The following is an 18,710-nucleotide window of genomic DNA, read 5'->3' as shown; positions in this document are numbered from 1 at the left end:
TGAGAGAAATTTGCAAGCTGTTAACTCCAACAAAATTAGTACAAAATTAGAGCATGCTTGATGATTTAAGGTACAGGATACCCACTGATTAGTGGGGTTAATCAACATAATAAATCAAATGTAAAGGCCCCTGCGCTTTTGCAGCCATTGAAGCATGACCAAATGAAATAACATGGTATCCAAGTAATTGCATATGTGAGACTCTTAACGATGGCTCATAACTCTTGGATGCAACGCTGACGGCGCATAGTCTAACAAAATTGCACGCAGCAGAACCCACCACTTTGGAATCAACCGTATGTCTCTGTAGTTATGGTATATTCCCCCGGAAGTCAACAGCTATCCATCTAGACTTACAGCTGGTAACTAGATGAAGATATCACAACTCCGCATGGACCACATTTTCTTGATCAGCTGTTGTGCTGGATGAATCTTGCGTGGCGTGCCCTGTCTCAGATGTTTGCTCACCAGAAGTGGAGTTGGATGTGCTTGTGCTGTTATCATGGTTGGCTGGTTCTTCCTTTGGAGGCTTCTCAGGTTTTGGTTTTGGCTTCGGAATCCTATTGACGCTTGCTACCTAGAAGCACAAAGGATCTTTCATATGTCAAAGTAGCAAAAAAAAAAAAAAAAAAAAGAGATTAATCTAATGTTAGTTATGCGCACAGGTCAGAGACCGCTCTTACCTTATCCTGAAGCTTGGACACTTTCTGGTAGACTTCATCTGACGTGAAGATTGGTGTGCTGAGGAGGGATGCCCTGGAGCCAGAAAAAATTTAAAAAAAGACTTTAAGTGAGCACAAACATCTAATTGTTTCTGAAATATCTTCTTGTGCCTTAATCTCTTCTAGCGCCACAAATCTAAAGTACAAGTTTGTAATTCGTTGACCAATAATATAGAATATGATTCAGTCAATGGTAGAAATAAGGTAACATATTTTAGAAGAAAAAGATAAGGCTCATCCATTTATTAGAGTTCAAAAAATTACTTCTTTTGTAGTTCCTCCACCTCTACCAACCAATTTTTAAGTTTTCCCGCTTCGCTCAGTACCTGACAGTGAATTTCATTGCAGTTATGGTTACAACTTATTAAGCATGATAATAGCTTACCAGAAAAACACACAACAGGATCAATCGGAGTCATATGATTAATAGCATACCTCCTCGATTCTAGTTTTGGGAAGCCATGGTTTATTTGTTTCCCAATTATTTACGATCTGTAAACATCCAGAGAACAAAATTAATTGAAGTGTATACAGTAATCAGTTACCTACACAATGTTGACAAGACTATATATCAATAAATGACTGTCAAAACCTCTCTACCAAAACCGATAAACAAAATTAAACCATAGTTTCTTTATATAAGCATATATCAATTTCCCATATCATCAAAAAAGGGGAATGAAAAACTGAAAACCCATGATTTAAAAGCTTGCCCATGAATATGCTTTGTGAAAGTCTAGATAAATTTCTGAAAGTAAGCATGATTGTTGCATGAAATCAATTCAAAAACTACAGCAAATATCCTCACAGAAAACCTATATGCAGACATAACAACTTAATAATAGATGATAACATCTCCCAAGGGGAAAAAAAAATTGCATGGGAGAAAAAGCAAACTTAAGGCCTCATATACCATTTAAACAAGTTCTAAACCACAATGAGTAGTTGTCTAAACTGAGAACTTACATACTTTAGCATAAACAAGGATATTTAGCAGAGACAAGGGCATCAAGCATGAACCAGCACACAAATCTAACTTCATACTTTGCACTTCTAGATGTTTCACAGTTAAATCAAAATCTCCTCATTTACCATTTTAAAAATGATATTGATGTCTATGTAACCAATATACCATTTAAACAAGTTCTAAACCATAATGCGTAGTTGTCTAAACTGAGAACTTACATACTTTAGCATAAACAAGGATATTTAGCAGAGACAAGGGCATCAAGCATGAACCAGGACACAAATCTAACTTCATATTTTGCACTTCTAGATGTTTCACAGTTAAATCAAAATCTCCTCATTTACCATTTTAAAAATGATATTGATGTCTATGTAACCAAATCAGTCGTGGAAATTCACAGGGACCTGTTCTGAATATCAAACTAGGGCAGTATTTGTAGTCATACAGGACAACTAAAGCCTTGCACCACAACAGTTTTTCTCCATGGTAGCCTGGGTGTCCAAGAATAGAAGTGATAAGATCACCACTTTTCATGTATAGGCAGGCTCAGTAGATCTGAGCAAGTGAAATCATATGGTAAATTACCTTTTGCAGCTCACCAAGGTACAACTGAGCATGTTCACAAGCAAGTGATCGTGCAGTCAACTCGTTTAATCTAGATAAATATATCAAATATTAGTTACTTCATATTTGCATAAATCATTACCACCATATTATTTATTACTTGAAAGTTAAACTGGGATCTACCTGAAAAATATTGGGTCACCAATGGCTTTAAGTAACTCTAGTCGTTCTTTGAATTCACCTGCTGAAGCATCCTCACCATCAGTATACAACCACTCTTGCACCTTCAGAACAGAAAAGGATGATTAAAACCCAATGCAGAATACCATGTGAGTAAGCCTATCAAACAAGTGACCAAACTCACCTCAGTAAGTTTCTCTACAAAAGAGTGGCGCTCTTCTTCAGATGATATTTTCTCAACTTCATTATTATCTTCTATCTGCAATAAGAAGAAAGAGATATCTAGTTAAAACAAGAGAATTCAGTTTTCAAAATTAAGTTCAGCATATAATAGTCAAGTTGTTTTACCAGCTGAATTATCTGAAAAATTAAATCAGTTAAATGAGATGGTCATATTCTTGTTGGAGAGAACTGATTTTTGCATTGCATGAAAGATCTCTTTTTCAAAGGCCACAAAGCACATGTCAACGTAAGAATCCAATTTCTTAGTCAAAAGAATTTGCAGTCTGCTGTTGTAATCTACTGATGAACTAACAGGCATTTTCCAAAATTTCAGGAAATATGATGCTTGAATTTGTTGTTGTACTTTGTTATCTTGGAAAATTATTGAGATCCGAGCAACTGATAAGAAAATTTATTTCAACATAAAACAAAATCCTGTCATCACCACATATAAGTTGTCATATTTCAACCAGGATAAATTGTTTCAGAGTTGTTTATCAAGCTTAAAGGCAAGCTACTATGAATTTATGATGAGTCATTGCTGACATTTTGAAATAATTACTCCCAAATTCTCCTCTAATCTAGTTTTATAGACGATAAGGCAGTTTATGCTCTCCTCAGAACATGTTTTGACAAAATCTGTTTGATTTGCTTTATTAGATATCTTTTCCGTACAAGACTGTCCTTAAAGATGTTCTCTGACCTTCAAAACAGTTTCCAGAACAAGGCTTTCTAATTGTTTTTCTATACAACACAACACTAGATATAAGATTATGTAGCCTCTTGGCAATTTGTGACTACTCAATAATGACCAAAATGTGCAGTCATTATTTTCTTATATAAACCCATGTTACTATCGTATACAGCCAACCACCACGAGCAAAAGCAAATTTGCACCAACCCCGCACAACCACCACACCCCCCTCCCCTCCCCCCCCCCCCCCCCCCCCAACTCTTATTTTCCTTTTTCTTTGTAAAATCAGGGGTGAAAGGCAAATGACCCAAACCTACAGAACCTGAGACACAATTCTAGGTTAACTGGGAATTTATTGATGGGCTGATTTGATCTTTATAAAGGTAGAGACATCTCTTCACAGACAATATATAAGTTCTCTCACAAATGATCATACCTTAAATTTATAACACAATCATTACTATTATATAGGAAAAACTACATGGCAAACCTTTTCTCTTGTAGAATATATATATTCTTCGAGGCTGTTTTTGAGCTCTGCAGTTATCCTCCTTTCAGCATCCTTTTTGTCAAGTGCCTCTAATTTGATTTTAGCTTCAGAAATTGATTCTTCTGAAAGAACAGATCCAGGGCCTGTAGTTTTTTCCAGTACCTACAGCATATGGATTTACTCTAGTTTCAGTTAATCTCCCCTTGACACTTCAAACATAACAGAAGCGAACAAAAAGCCAGCAGTATAATCATTCAGGTTTTACCTTCAATGGTACCCTAAAGGTTTTCTTCTTTAATACTTTTTCTGTAATGATATCTGAAGCTTGCTCGCCTTTTGTAGAGTTGGATGAGCCATTAGTACTATCAGCAGAATTCAGGTTTTCTGCATTATCTTGCGAACTGTTTCCTGGACTTGTTTCAGTAGATACGTTAAAGCTATTAGTGGCATTATTCTCCAATGTTGTGTTTTTCTTAGGAACTTCTACCCACTCAGATATCTCAATAACCGCCTCAGCTCGATCCAGAGATAAAACTCCACTTCTGCTCAAAGAAAAATGCAGATTTGCTTTGATGGGAGCTGAGAGATTGCGAGCCACATACCTAGAGAAGAAATACACTGAGTTAGCAAAGTAACTAGAACAACACGTAATAAAGCAAATTAGTAATGCAACAATCTAATCAACATAAAATGCATGACTGGCAGTCCACAAAAGCAACTGATAAAATACAACAGAAGTTGCCTATAGCTAGTTGGGTCCATAGGTAGTTGTCTTACTTTTCACTGGCTTCAGTCAGACCCAATACTGAATATTGTGCAAATATGTAAGTAGAAGCTCCTGGGGGCAGTTCATTCACTTTGTCATAGCTAAGAGAAGCTTCAAAGTCCTTGTTATGTTTGATAGACCTGAATAACTGTTCAACAAAAGGTCATGACAATAGCCAAGAAGCTCAAGTCCAAATAGGTGTTACCACATCAGAGAATAATGTGCACTGTTAAAACTTAAAAGTAGGTACGAAGTTTCTACCTTGATGGGCATTTTTTTCATCCGTGGTATAAGCAACATATTAGTATTCTCATCTTTTAAAAGATCAGGGCCATCTAATTCAAGCAAAAAGCCATAAGAAGATCCATCAATCATTCCTAGCTTACGGTTCAGCTTGATGCCATCACTCAAATTTGCAGCATGCAACGATGAGCCAAGAACTATTGCTTCATCAGCATCAAGGTGCTTGTCCAGATAATTCCTTCCAAGAAATTCCTGAAGCTTCGCCTGCATGATGCATTGTAGACAGGCAGTTACATCACTACACTTCTGTAGCTGATGAACAAGAATCTTCAACATGGCATTCATAAATAATTACAATAATAATAACATCAAAGCCGTAAGTCCCAATTGTTTGAGATCGACTATATAGATCTTTTACCGCCATGAAGATCTGTAAGAAATCATATATTTGATTAGGCTCAAAGTACTTAGATCTTTATTTATAATTTCTATTAAGATCTTTTTAGGTCTTCCTCCACCTCTCCTCATACTACAAATATTAATTAATAACAAAAATTTAAATCTCAGTCTTGTATAGTATCAGCATACTAGTGGTACCTGGGGCTATAGCACCTAGTATCACCAGAAAAAGATAAAAAATTGTATAGCAATCATACCGACCCATATGGTTTGGTGCGACCGGTATTGGAAACCTTGATTAAGGGCCATACTTTAGAAAGTGATAGGTATAGCACGTAAATTATTCATCAAGATGCGTATAGGATTCAGCCACATGCAAATGTGTTTCAATTATGCATCAATTATTTTACATGGTATCAACTTGCGCAAGCATATTGCATAGACTTCTGAAGTTTGTGCATATGGAACTGCATGCAACTTGTTTTGACATCAAAACTATCTGACTTGATCTTATTGACAACATATTGTAAATTTTCTGAAAATATCAACCGATTAGAACAAATACAAAACAATGAGAAATTTCTACCTAAACGATCATTCGGACTTCATAGCAAGTACATTTAAATATAAGCATCTGTAAAAGAAGAAATCTAGATGGCACAAATAATAGCGAAAACATACTTTGTACTACATTTGTCATGGTTTTATATCCAATGCCAGTTATACTTAAGGGTGACTAAGGCGAGTGATACCAATTATCTAGGCCAAATTTGGTAAGTAAAAGATGTTTTTGTTAAAAAGCCAGCACCTCAGATTTGCCAACCAGTATGAGAAATAAGCAGATGCTTTAGACAAGCACTACTCCTTTTCTTGTATTTAGATTTTAGATAATGATTATTAACCAAGACAGCATATCAACCTATGTTATACATAATCTTCATTTTACATTAATACACCTTCATACAGTCTCTTTATTTGGCTTGGTTATTGATATACCATCATGGAACTTTGAAATCCAATGCAATTCGAACAGCACCTCCAATGGACAACATAATTAATCAAGTCTTAATCTTTTTAATCCTTGCTATGAAGACTTTTATGCAAGCAGAACTGCTCAAATTCACCTCTTCATATTATGAGGTCACTGTCCGTCATCATACTTACTTAGCTGGTCACTCATTGCATTTACTACTGATGTTGAAGGCAACAGCATCCGTCATAATTTTATATCTAGCAACTCTATTATAATTTAGTAGTCAATCAGCCTTCTCCAATCAAGCAATGCTAGAATAAGTTGTCCCTTTTAATCTCAAGCTCTCTATACTTATGAATTGATTAACATGCACGATAACACAGATTAATTTTTATCACATCTCACTTGGTTTCATCTGATATAGGTTACTGATTGAGATCTCAATTGACAAAAATCCTGGTTCTGTACAAGAAATTTAACCTATGTGTATCTGGTCAATATTGAGTTTGTTGAAGGAATCTTAATTAGTCAGGATAGGTACTAAAATATATGATCCATTTGCATCAGAACAATGAACAACATGCTGAATAGAGATGTAAAATCAGTATGGTGACATAGGTCATCCACACCAACACTGCTCAATATTCATGATGACCACTGTGAGCCATCAAAGCATTTCTGTAGTCATAATACAAGAAACTACGGCAAATCATTTTGTAATGACCACTCGGCTAAAGCTTTCTTCAGAACTCCAGCTTGTCTATGCAATAATGCAGGGAAAATTTTTACACAATTACAGTTGTCAATGGAAAAGAAATAATTTAAGGTTACCTGTAATTTTGGCACACGAGTAGCCCCACCAATCAGCTCCACAGCATAGATTTCATCTATCTTCAAGCTGGAATGTCTCAGCACCTCTTTTACTGGCACAAGCGCCCTCTCCCACAAGTCTGCACATAGTTCTTCAAATTTTTCACGGGATATTGTGCTTCTGGAACACACAAACAATGAATAGTTTCAGTGATTGTTTCCTAAAGGTATGCTACGAAGGCTGCATATAAACATTATCGTATAACACAAACTTGGCCAATATTAGTAGTTTGGTAGCAATATGCAATTAGAAACACTTTTTATAACACCCATTAAGATTCAATACAATATCTTTAAATATTGTAACTTTATACCTCTTAATGCAATGAGTAATGCTCTTAACCCAATGAGGAATGCAAATAAAGAAAAAAGAACATCTTATATAATCAATTATCCCCTAGTACATGCACAATTATGCAAACAGAACAAAACAATGAACATTAAACTCAATAATTTAGTAGTGACAAAATTTAAGGTTTACTCAAGTCATAAACATTCCACAACTATTTTTAACAATCTGAATAATATGATAAAGTCCTAGTAATATAAGTACTAGACATATATTAGCAATATGAAAAACAGCGTAAGATTCATGTCATCAGAGAGGAGAAAATCTGATCAGCGCCAATATGTATATTGTGTTGTTAAGCTTCATGGTGGTTATACCTGAAATCAAGGTCCTCAAAGAGGGATTCCACTGAAACTGGGGCTACCGTATTTGCACTCAAAATTTCTTTTGTACGCTTGACTTGTTTCTTCAGTTTAGCCATTGCCTTAGGAGACTTCCTCACATCAATTCCATTTCCTAATTGCTTATTGAACTCATCAGCAAAATACTCCACCAACCGCATCTCCATATCTTGACCTCCAAGTTTAGCATCCCATCTAACATCCTTTACCTGACAAAAAGTAATATGCTGGGATGAAGTTCCTACAATTTTTAAACAGAAGAAATCATATATTTGACATGACCCTGGCAGGTCAAATTTTGCCGCATGGAACAAAGTTTAGACAATATGCAAGTTGGATACTGAATGGAAGTCAAATGAATGGAGGAAGGTCAACAAAGAAAATGCGACTAGACCAGCAGTCTAAAAGGAAATAAGGGAAAACCGAAGGTGAAGAATTTGAAGAACCAAATTATCAAACCCCAACACATATATAATGCAGGAAATACAATAAAGAAACTTGATAGAATAAACAATTGATAGCCTTCACAGCTAATATCAGTTGCTATTGAATCATTAGGCTTATCGCTCATGCATAACCACAATTTTGGCAGAAATTGGAACTAGCAATAAATATAATGTCTTTGAATGCTTAATGCAAAATAACATGGTTTTAAATTTTCACAGCACCAATCATGTGAGGCATCAGAGAAAGGTGTTAGACCTTCAATCCTAGAAAAAGCTCCTGGTACCCGAGAGCTCACTGTACCTATTCCCTCTTATTCTCCAGATCTTTTAGTATTACTGCTACCCATTATTTGTGTTCTTTACTGTAAGATGACATCAATCATGGACAAAAATTGATCAATTTGGTGACAAACAATCTGTTTGCTGAGAGCTGTCCAAGGTTCCAACAAATAACCAACCTAAATTGCTTAGTTTCAGACTAAGGTCTTTCAGATCAACCCTTGTGAGCATTGCCCAGAAAATTCCTTCACCAAGGTCTAACATAAAATATTCTAAATCTCATCCTTAATACAGCTCCACACAGGCTGTGATTTCATTTATCGAGTTCAGTAAGCTACATTGGAGCAGGAACATTTTAATTTATTTTTCAGTTGAATAAATTTTATAAGTTAGGAGCTATTTAAAAAAATCATAATCAACTCGAAGCGTGGAAACATCTCCTATGTATCTATTTGAGTATCTTTGCGTAATCTTGTCAGATTGAAGATGGAGACCAAACCAAAAATGGATGTAGGAAGATTGTTTAAGGAAATTTATCCCTTGAGTAACAAAAAATAATAATGAAATATAGCTTCCTCGGTCAAATGTATGCCACATTTGAAATTTATCAGGGTAAAACCAAAGCTTACCAGGAACTGATTAACAGATTTTGTCTTCCCGATCTCCTTAGTATTGTACGCCGAGAAGTAAACTAGAGCAGCGTAAGTGCTACTGGAACCCATATCGTAGAGTATAACATGTCGTGACTCGTTCGAGAAATCCTTATCAAGCCCATACTGCAAAGCAGCGCCAGCGTGCTCGTTAATCAGTGAAAGCACATTGATCCCAGCCAGATGCGCTGCCTGAAGCACTCCCCTCCGTTCCGCCTGGCCAAAATAGGGTGGCACTGCAATCACCGCATCCTTCACCGGAACCCTCGCGTGGGACTTCGCTAAGCTCATCCCATAAGTAAGGATCATCGCAAGTAACTCCTCTGCGGTATAGACGGTGACCCCATCATCGACCCTGATACCGGCGGCCCCTCTCGTGTCCTCGATGAGATCGTACGGTAGGTAGAGCGAATTGGCGAGATCCTTGGCATGCTTATAAGACTTCCCAATCATGTCGCGGACCAATGAGTACACCTTATCGGGGTACCTCGCGACGATCCCGGCGGCCTCCTCGCCGACGAAGCGGTTACCACCATGGAAGGCGACTAGGGCCGGGGACTTCCGTTTGGACATCTCGTTGATGGCGATGGAGATCGGGCTCTGGCCGGGCTTCAGGTTGACGACGGCCACCTTCATCCATTCGGAGCCCAGATCGATGCTCGAGACGGCCGATTCGGAGGGAATCGAAAGAGAGGAAAAAATCAAAAATAGGGCCAAGCGTAATCGGATTCCAGCCGCAGATATCATCATCTTGGCGGCGGCCGATCTCGAGCGCCGGCCACGGATCAAGATCAAGAACGGATTTCTGGTAGCGAAAGATGGGCTCATAAACCAGGGGATGGGGAACGGGAGGGGAATACCACCATTGGAAGATGATTAGAATTAGGGTTTGGAGAAGTCGCCTCCGCGGGAATTGGAATTGGAGCTCTACGGAAGGAGGAGGAGGGAAGCGGAGCTCACTCTTCTCTTCCGGAGTTTTCTTACTTCTTTATTTGATTTTTCACCGCTTTATTTTCTTTAAAATAGTTGTCCGTGTCACATATACACACGTATAATAGATCAAGGGAAAATTGGACCCTAAAAAAGCGAATTACTACATGGAAAGGCCGAAAACAGCCAATGGAATCTCGCCACGTTGACTGAGTACACATGGCAGTTGGAAGTACGCAGGGCGCGTTGGGAGATCGTGGGTCCATTCCGCGGGCTGATTAAACTCTATGGGACAATCTTGGCCGTTGATAAATGGACGGCGATGACAACTTCACGCCAAGTTTCCAACGGCCCAATAGACATCTCGATCTGTCGGCCAAGGCTTCTCTAATCAAACAGTCCGGCCCAGATTTGTCGTGCCTCATGACCCTAAGCCTCGGACCAGCCCACCTCACAAACGGATCCAACATCTACGAATCCAAATTTAAATTAAACATATTTAATTTTTATTTACATTTTTTTAACTATATTATATATAGATCTTCTTAGCACATAATTCTCCGTGAATGAAAATATTTTATTTTTGTTAATAACTTTACACATCTAGTTTGATATAAACTTTTTTTTTTCATATATTGTTTCTTAGGGACCAAACGATCATATCTATAAAGCATCATTGGCCTAAAAACTATGTTATAGAATCGTTGTTGATCACACAAAACTGATGATGTCCTCCTCTACTTTAAACATCATCCGAAGAAGAAGATGAGGAGGGAGGGAGGGAGGGAGGACCACAAATGCACTAGGAAAAGAAGATGCATCAAGAAGAAATGCTAAAAACGTAGTGCCCGCCACACGGATGAGGAAAGATGAGTTGGCCGGCCATCGCTGCCAAATTTATCAACACCCACTCCACTACTTAAGTTCTTTGCTTGTGGCCAATGAATTCCTTCCACATGATAAAAAAGATTTGAGTTGAGTTGAATCATCATTTGTCTCAAAAGTTTATGTTGAGTCCATTCATATACTTAACTCCACTTGAATGATCGAGTACTGTAGTGTCAGAGATATTGCCATGCACCTTAAAAGCACGAATGTGGAGAAGGAACAATAAAATATCAATCTTCTTCGCATCTCTATCTAAGCTTTTAAGCTCTACAATTCCCTTCCTATTGTCTATCTCTGTAGAGTTGCATCGCTTGCAGATGCGAAGAGTTTGATTAGGTCGGAGCTCCTTTAGGTGCATGGCGTTGTTTCTTTAGTGGGGGCGGTTTAGTTAGGGATGTGGAATGGAACAAATGCTCCATCTCTTATTGCTCACATATGATGACCCACTATGTATTTTCTTAATCCCTTATTGCTCCATCTCTCTGTCTTTTACTTTACATAAGTCTGGTTTTGATTGCATGCAGAGATCGAGGAAGGCTATTCTCGCACTGCAGCAGTCACCTATAACGTCATTGCACTATGCCACAATTATCTATACACCTATGAGTCAGTGTGAGCCAATCCCTCTTATTTTTAATACCTCTACCGAAATTAAGCAATAAAAGAGAATAGAAAGATGCATGTAGTCATCATCGTCATCCCATTATTACAACCACTAGGCTTAATTAGCAATCGTAAATACATCAGCAACATTAAGCACGGAAACACCCCAACATATATCAGACTCTGAGACACATCAATCGAACTACTAGTCCCACAAACCAACCTAATTAAGAAGCTTAAGGTGACAAATAAAAAGACAAACGCAGAGCATGAAAGTAAAGAAGGAAGACGAACTCAAAGCACGTGTGTGTGTGTGATTAAAAGCCTCGATATCATGGAGGAGCCACGGTCCCTGCAGCTGCTCAGCGGCGCCGGGCGGCTGGCTCCTTCTGCGAGTTGAAGTAGACGGTGGCGACGGGGAGGCCGAGGTCGTACTGCGCCGCCAACGACCGGGTGTTGAAGTTGGCGCGCGTTGCCGGGGGCGCCACCCCCGGCAGGCGAGACTTCTGCTGGAACAGCACCAGGACGTACCGGTGGATCCCCACCGGTGGCCTGGGACCCATGTACGGCACCGCCTCCTGGCCTGCCCAACCAGAGAAGCAAACGTGGTGAGCAAGAGTCCGCCGGCGTCATGCAGCAACGACAGGTGTCGTGCCATCGGTGAGCCACCTCTCAGGCGGAGGCAAAGTGTAACATGTGTCAGACGTAGAGTTCAACAAGTGTGGGGTGCCATATGAGATCCAGTGGAGCAGTTCGTAATTATGTGGGTTTGTAGAAGAGGTTGCTTTCTTTGAAGAGAGGGTTTGTGGGAGAAGATCTCAAGTTGTATGCACCGTTCATGCAGTGGCCAAGAGAAAGAAGACTTTTGGAACATATGCATGCAGGTCACAATCATTCACCATAAAGTCAATGGTCATTTCTAGCCTTCTCTTCTCACTTACCTCGAGAAGGATCCGTTCCACCCGGCATATTAATCACCATCCTGAATCCACAGATACAACAACAACAAAGAAAAAAACGTTTAGAAAGGAAGATTTTGCACGAACAGACCACATATATAGGTACAGGAATGATACTATAGTCACAATAAGCAATTCGAAGGGTGATTACCAGTGGAGCCACTCCCTCATTGTGGGATCACTAGGGCTGGGTGCATCAGGGTCAGTCATTACCTGCACACCAGAAAACTCCCCTGTAATCCCTTTTTCGACTTGAATTCAAGTAACGAAAGAAGAAAGAGGAAACGTTCACTTCAGCAAACAAGCAAGCGAACCCCCAGAAATAAGCTTCACAGACCAGAGTATAGAGGTCGGCCTGCCTGCCTGCGATCTGCACCGACGGCGGGTTGGCAGCCATGGAAGGCTTGATGTCGCAACCGTTGTTGACGTGCTTCAATCCAAACCTCACCATCATGCTTATGGTGGGCACAAAAAGGTCTACCACATCTCCTATCACCCTCCCCACCACCAGGGGATCCACATAGCCAGCCATGCCAGTTATCTACTGGTTTATTACCTAAAACCAAAGGTCACAGAGGAAGTAAACCAAGAAAGTGGTGAAGAGGTTGCAAAGAGAAGAGGAACCAGAGGATGTGTGTTCAAGGTTTAGGGTAGCTGTTCGAGGCTTTATGGCAAGAAAAGCGTGGTCGAGGGCGGGGCGATGGTAAAGCATGGATATATGTCGTAGCGTAGGGTTCTTCTCGGACAAAGCATGAGAGCGACACGTGGAGGCCATTAGCGGAATTGAACAGGTGTCAATCACAAGTGGATTATGGGGATTCGCTGATAGGAAGGCGGGGGATGCAAACGCAGGTGGGAGACGAAGTCGGTTCAGCCATGCACGACATCATCTGCGTTCGCATGGACGAATGATCCGGACAGATTTATCCTTTGGGCCTTCCTGCGCAGGATTAATACTCGTTCTTCCTTCCGATTTCGGAGCACAAGCATATATGATCACCATGCAATCACGTTCAAGTTTTCCTGCGCTACAGCATGCGATCACCGGCTGAGGATGTAGCGATAAGGATCAACCTGAATCATGCAGCAAGAACAATATGTTGAGCGTTACGTCATCCAAGATATGCAGGAGCAGAAGCCTCCAAAGAATGGTTTCGAAGGGTGTGAGGCACGCATAGGGAACGATGACGCAAGGCTTGGAGGGATGCGCAAGAATCTGCACAGGAAGCCAAGTGGATCCAAGTGGATCCAAGTGCACCACCAGGTGACTCCGGCATGGAGCTTTTGTTTGGTCGAATAGCAGCGAGGAGAGAGCAGAGCGCAAAATTCTTGGTAGGCTGCACATGTATCGATCCCATCAAATCGAGCCACCTGTTGATAAGGAAGAATTAACACGAAGTCGAAAGCAGAGTTAGCCTTCCTCGACCTGATACCTCCAAGGAAGCAACTCAAGTACAACAAAACTAAAAGCAGCAAAAGAAGCTCTATCGACTTACTTCCTCAGATCGGTCTCTGTATCTGCGTCGTCTACGCAGCAGCTACCTCTTCCGACTTCCTAATTCCTTCAGCCAAATCGATCCAAGGCTCCTTGTTATATAAACACGATCTAACTTGGAGTGATGATTTGATAATCTATTATTGCCGAGATTAATAACAGCCAACCAGCTGCAATTTTGTAGTGATGATGGAAGATATCCAAAGAGACTATTATAATTTAAGTTCAAGAATTGAAGCTGATCAAAGTTTTCGATTGAAGAATTGAAGAACTTTTGTAAAGAGTGGTGATGTGTTTTTATATAGGTTTTGAGGAAAAGATTTCCCTCCATCATATGCTTAAATTATTCAATCAAATAATGCACAATGTGGTTGATGCTTAAATTTGATTGAGAATGTAAGGAATATAAGAATATCATTCCATATTTGCTTTTGTCATAATCTTCTATCGTGTCCTCACAAGATTGAGCTTCCGATAAGGATGTCAATCTTAGACCATTGTAATTGAAATATCTTATGAATGAGAAGCTTTGTGATGCAATTTGTTAGTTGGTCAGAAGTATGGATGTGAGAAACATGTAGTTGATGTTTGACAACTTGATCTCTAATAAAATGGAATTTAATGACAATATACTTCATGCGTGAGTGAAATATTGAATTAGTGCATAAGTATGTGGCACCAATATTATCACAGCATATTGTAGAAGTGGATTTAGAGGTGATGCCAAGTTCATGTAGCAGATTGGTGACCTAGTTGAGTTTTACAGTGACGATAGCGATAGCTCTTGATATTTAGCTTCAGTAGTGGATCCTGCGATTGTATTCTATTTCTTAGAATTTCAACTGATTAAATTTGCTTCAGACAGTGTAGGTTGACATAGATGTTCTATCATCAGTGTTGCTTGTCTAATCAACATCGACGAAGGCATGAAGATGAAATGATGAGTATTTATAAAGAATAAATCTATAATTGAGAGTCTCTTTAGGATACCACAGAAAATATTTTAGTATCGACCAATACGTAGTGGAGGGATGATATATCGATTATGATAATTTATTGACTACAAATGAGACGTATGAATGTGTGAGAGAGATATACCGTAAGGAATCAAATATTTGTCAATACTATGTAAGATCCATAGTAGAGTTGTCATCATATAATTTAAGTGATTCAATAATGGAGAGTGGGATGGTGATTTCTTTGACATTTTTCATGTTCTTTTTTGATAATAGATCTTGAATGTACTTTTTTGAGATTAAAAAAAATCTAGAATATATGAATGTTGCTTCTATTTCCAGAAATTAGCTTAAGGTTCCTATATCTTTGATATAGAATCGATCTAACAATTACTTAAAAATTACTTGATCTCTATGATATTATTGCTTATGATGATAATATCATCTATATAAATCAGTAGATATATAGTACCTTCCTTTTGTTATCATAGAAATAAAGATGTTTTAGATTTAAAGTTGATGAAGTCATCTAACATAAAAAATTATCTAAGTTTGGTATACTAGGCTCTTGGAGCTTAGCGAAGTTCATAAATAGCTTTTCGTAATTTATAAACATGACTTAGAAATTAAGGATGGATAAAACCAAGATGTTGTTGCATAAAGACATCTTCAGATAATGTCCCATGTAAAAAAATATTGTTAATATCTAGTTGACATATATGCCAATCTTAGTGATAGCCAAACTCAAGATGATTCAGATTATTATCACTTTAACAACCAGACTGAATGTTTATATGAAATCAACACGTGATCGTTAATGAAACACTTTAGCTACCAGATATGTTTTGTATCTGAGAATGAATCCATTTGAGTTCCGCTTAATTTGAAAAATCTATTTACATTTGATAATATTTTGTGTGTGGTAAGATAGTACAAGGGTCCATGTCGCATTATGGAATAGAGTATCATATTTTTTATACATGGTTTTACACCCGTATAAAGATTTTTAGGCTTATGTGATGATTATGGGTTCAGGTGGAGAGCTAATAGTAGCATAAAGATTAAAGATTTGATGTGATTTGAAAATATCATTTTTTGAGCATATTGTGATGTGAAAATATTATTAGGTTATATTGTAGGTATGAGAATTGGTAGAGTTATGACACATACCTGATCAAGCTGATGCATTGTGGTGTTACTTGGATTAAGAGAAGACAAAGACATCATTTGTGATATCGAGGGTATTATTTTATTAGGCATTACAGGGTGAGTTTGTGAAGAAGTAAATACTCGTATGAACCTAATGATGTAGTGAAAGGTGCACTGCTGATTGATGTAGTGAAAAGTGCACTTGGGAGATTTTGATGTATACTCATATGAACCTAATGATGTATGGTTATTGTAGTAGCTCGTATTATTAAAGGAACAAGATTTTGGAAGGGAAAGATGGACTTAACAAAAATAATATGACTTGATACAAATACATTTTGAGTTTAAGATCATAATATCGAAATGTATTATATTCAAAAGAGTGCTCAACGAAGATGCAAGGTATGAATTTTGGTGTTAACTTGATGCATAGGGGCGTAGCCAATGATAATATAAATAACTAAATATTTTAAGTTTTTGAAGGCTTACGGTATTGTGAAATAATTTTTCAAATTATAACTGATGTTATAGGATTGGGGTGAGCATACAATTAATAAAGTGGACTACAGTTTGAAAGTCTGTTGACTAAAAAGTTAGTGGCATAGAGGCTTGGTGGAAAAATGTGAGTTTAGTTTCTAACTATATGTCAATATTTTCATTCATCATAGCCAACTAGTTAAAGTGTATGTGATGGTGATTTAGGATGTTGTATACCACAAGATGAGAGATAAGTTATTGGAGCTTGGTATTCACCTTCTCTATTAGAATAAATTATTTTAATGATAGACTGGAATAAGTTCGTGACCATCTTTCTAAAATGGATAAAAATTCTAGTAACTTTATATTTATATATGAGAGGGTATAGTCAAATATATTTGGTGAAATAATATATGAAAATAACATAAAATCTAAAATTATCAAATGAGGTGGTTGGGGTAGGTCCCATACATAATATAAATAATTTAACGTGGTTTGAAGCAGAATATAAAAAATATTCCAAAAGATATAACTTTCATCGTTAAAACAAACATTATAATGAATTACAATTCTACTTGAAAATAAAAAGGAGTAACAAAATATTAGCTATTATTGAATGAAGGATGATAGATGACTAAGGCGGTGATATCACACATTGATTGGAGTAGCAACTAAAGCAAAAATAATTGATTTGGTGATTTATGAAGTTAATAGTCATTCTTAGATATTATTTTTATCCTGGCCTTGGACCAAGAATGCTATTATGCTTAGATCTTTTACAAGAAACGAGTTAGAAAAAAACTTCATAAAAGTATTATTTTGTTTGCAGAATTGAGATACAAAGATAAGATTTTATTTGATATGAGATGCATATAAAATATCATCAAGTATAAAAATGTTTATATGTGGATTAAGTATTGTAAATCAGAGGTGATATTATGAGAAGTACTATAGTCAACAATCCAGTTATTTAGATGAGTAGTCGGAGTAGTCATGATGCTCACTTGAGGTCAATTGGGTATAGTGGTAAGCTTAAGTCGAGACCAACAAACTTTTACTATGTGTCCAATTTTATGTGAGATGACTTTTTATCAATTATTATTGTTGAGATAACAAAACCGTTGATAATTGTAGTTGAAGTTATTTTTTAGGTTGTTTAGATTAAAGTTGCCATGTGTTACCCATGTGTTTAATAGTATAATAGAAGATGATAACTTTGTGTGTTACCCATGTGTTTAGGAGATATCTTGTTCAATTCTTTATTAAAGTTCTTATTTTGATTAATATTTCTTTTTGGACTTTTGATTGAATTGTGCTATGATAGTTGGTTATGTCATCTACTATTCTTGTTTTAAATATGTTTCATAATCAACCATCTTGTCATACATTTCTTCAAATGACATCGTTAGTTTTTTATATTCATCTAATAAGCCACTGAGAATATGAATAATGTTTTCTTCGTTACTCAAGTGATGACCCATTAATGCTAAGTCATCTATAATAACTTTTAGATTTTACGTATAATCAATAATAATACTTCCTTTTTGGGTTATTTTTAGAAGAGATGGTATTTTCATAAAAGATCATACTTCTATCATATCGCTACGTAAGATTAATGATGCTATAAAGCTAGTAACGGAGGCTTGAATAATTTTTAGAATAATATAGTCTATACATAATCATAATTTATAATTAGGATTTGCTATTAGGGTTGGTTATCCTACTAATTAATATTTTTGAATGGACATAGTCTACTACATGAAGAGAATGTTGGTAAACTAAGCTCTTCAAAATACATAATTACTGCCTAAGGATCAAAGTTGCTGCATGAATAGACGAGAGTCATATAGGTGGAGAGCAAATATTGTTCCCTAAGAGAATAAATCACCGAAACTTAGGAGCTAGAAGAGGAAGAAGACATGATTGTTGGATAGTCAAAGGAGAAGGCACGCCAGAGCAGTAGACAGTAGCAGATGATGTAGTTGAAGAAGCCGATGGAAGGTAGTCGGGAGAAACCAGTGCTTGTGTTGCAGTGATGTCTGATGTTTTTGATCTACGGAGGAGGAAGAATCGTCGGTGCATTAACGAGGCAGCAGAT

General features: G+C 37.5%; 2 protein-coding genes across 2 annotated transcripts; both read right to left on the bottom strand.

Annotated features, from left to right (window-relative positions):
* LOC103987374 (heat shock 70 kDa protein 17) lies at positions 1–10,136 on the bottom strand. The gene is made up of 14 exons (XM_009405663.3): positions 9,135–10,136; positions 7,757–7,989; positions 7,052–7,211; positions 4,867–5,112; positions 4,617–4,753; positions 4,105–4,441; positions 3,840–4,001; positions 2,618–2,692; positions 2,437–2,537; positions 2,275–2,344; positions 1,158–1,214; positions 987–1,048; positions 684–756; positions 1–577 (listed from the first exon to the last, which is right to left on the bottom strand). The coding sequence occupies exons 1-14, from the start codon at positions 9,981–9,983 to the stop codon at positions 380–382; spliced, it is 2,760 nt and encodes a 919-aa protein (XP_009403938.2). The 5' UTR covers positions 9,984–10,136; the 3' UTR covers positions 1–379.
* A 1,536-nt stretch (positions 10,137–11,672) lies between these two features.
* On the bottom strand, positions 11,673–13,204 carry LOC135613458 (protein MOTHER of FT and TFL1 homolog 1-like). The gene is made up of 4 exons (XM_065110488.1): positions 12,873–13,204; positions 12,687–12,748; positions 12,518–12,558; positions 11,673–12,159 (listed from the first exon to the last, which is right to left on the bottom strand). The coding sequence occupies exons 1-4, from the start codon at positions 13,065–13,067 to the stop codon at positions 11,939–11,941; spliced, it is 519 nt and encodes a 172-aa protein (XP_064966560.1). The 5' UTR covers positions 13,068–13,204; the 3' UTR covers positions 11,673–11,938.
* Between the last annotated feature and the right edge of the window lie 5,506 nt (positions 13,205–18,710).

Source organism: Musa acuminata, chromosome BXJ2-6, assembly GCF_036884655.1.
Source record: "Musa acuminata AAA Group cultivar baxijiao chromosome BXJ2-6, Cavendish_Baxijiao_AAA, whole genome shotgun sequence".
NCBI classification, from domain to species: domain Eukaryota; kingdom Viridiplantae; phylum Streptophyta; class Magnoliopsida; order Zingiberales; family Musaceae; genus Musa; species Musa acuminata.
Note: the sequence above shows the minus strand (reverse complement) of the source record. Positions and strands in the feature narration are given on the sequence as shown.

Coding starts and splice junctions, on each gene's coding strand:
- LOC103987374 (XM_009405663.3), bottom strand. CDS start 9,983: ATGAGCCCATCTTTCGCTACCAGAAATCCGTTCTTGATCTTGATCCGT. Junction 2,538..2,617: donor TTGTAGAGAAACTTACTGAG/GTGAGTTTGGTC, acceptor TCTGTTCTGAAG/GTGCAAGAGTGGTTGTATAC. Junction 757..986: donor GTGGAGGAACTACAAAAGAA/GTAATTTTTTGA, acceptor TTCTGGCTCCAG/GGCATCCCTCCTCAGCACAC.
- LOC135613458 (XM_065110488.1), bottom strand. CDS start 13,067: ATGGCTGGCTATGTGGATCCCCTGGTGGTGGGGAGGGTGATAGGAGAT. Junction 12,749..12,872: donor AGGCCGACCTCTATACTCTG/GTCTGTGAAGCT, acceptor TCTGGTGTGCAG/GTAATGACTGACCCTGATGC. Junction 12,559..12,686: donor ATGAGGGAGTGGCTCCACTG/GTAATCACCCTT, acceptor CTGTGGATTCAG/GATGGTGATTAATATGCCGG.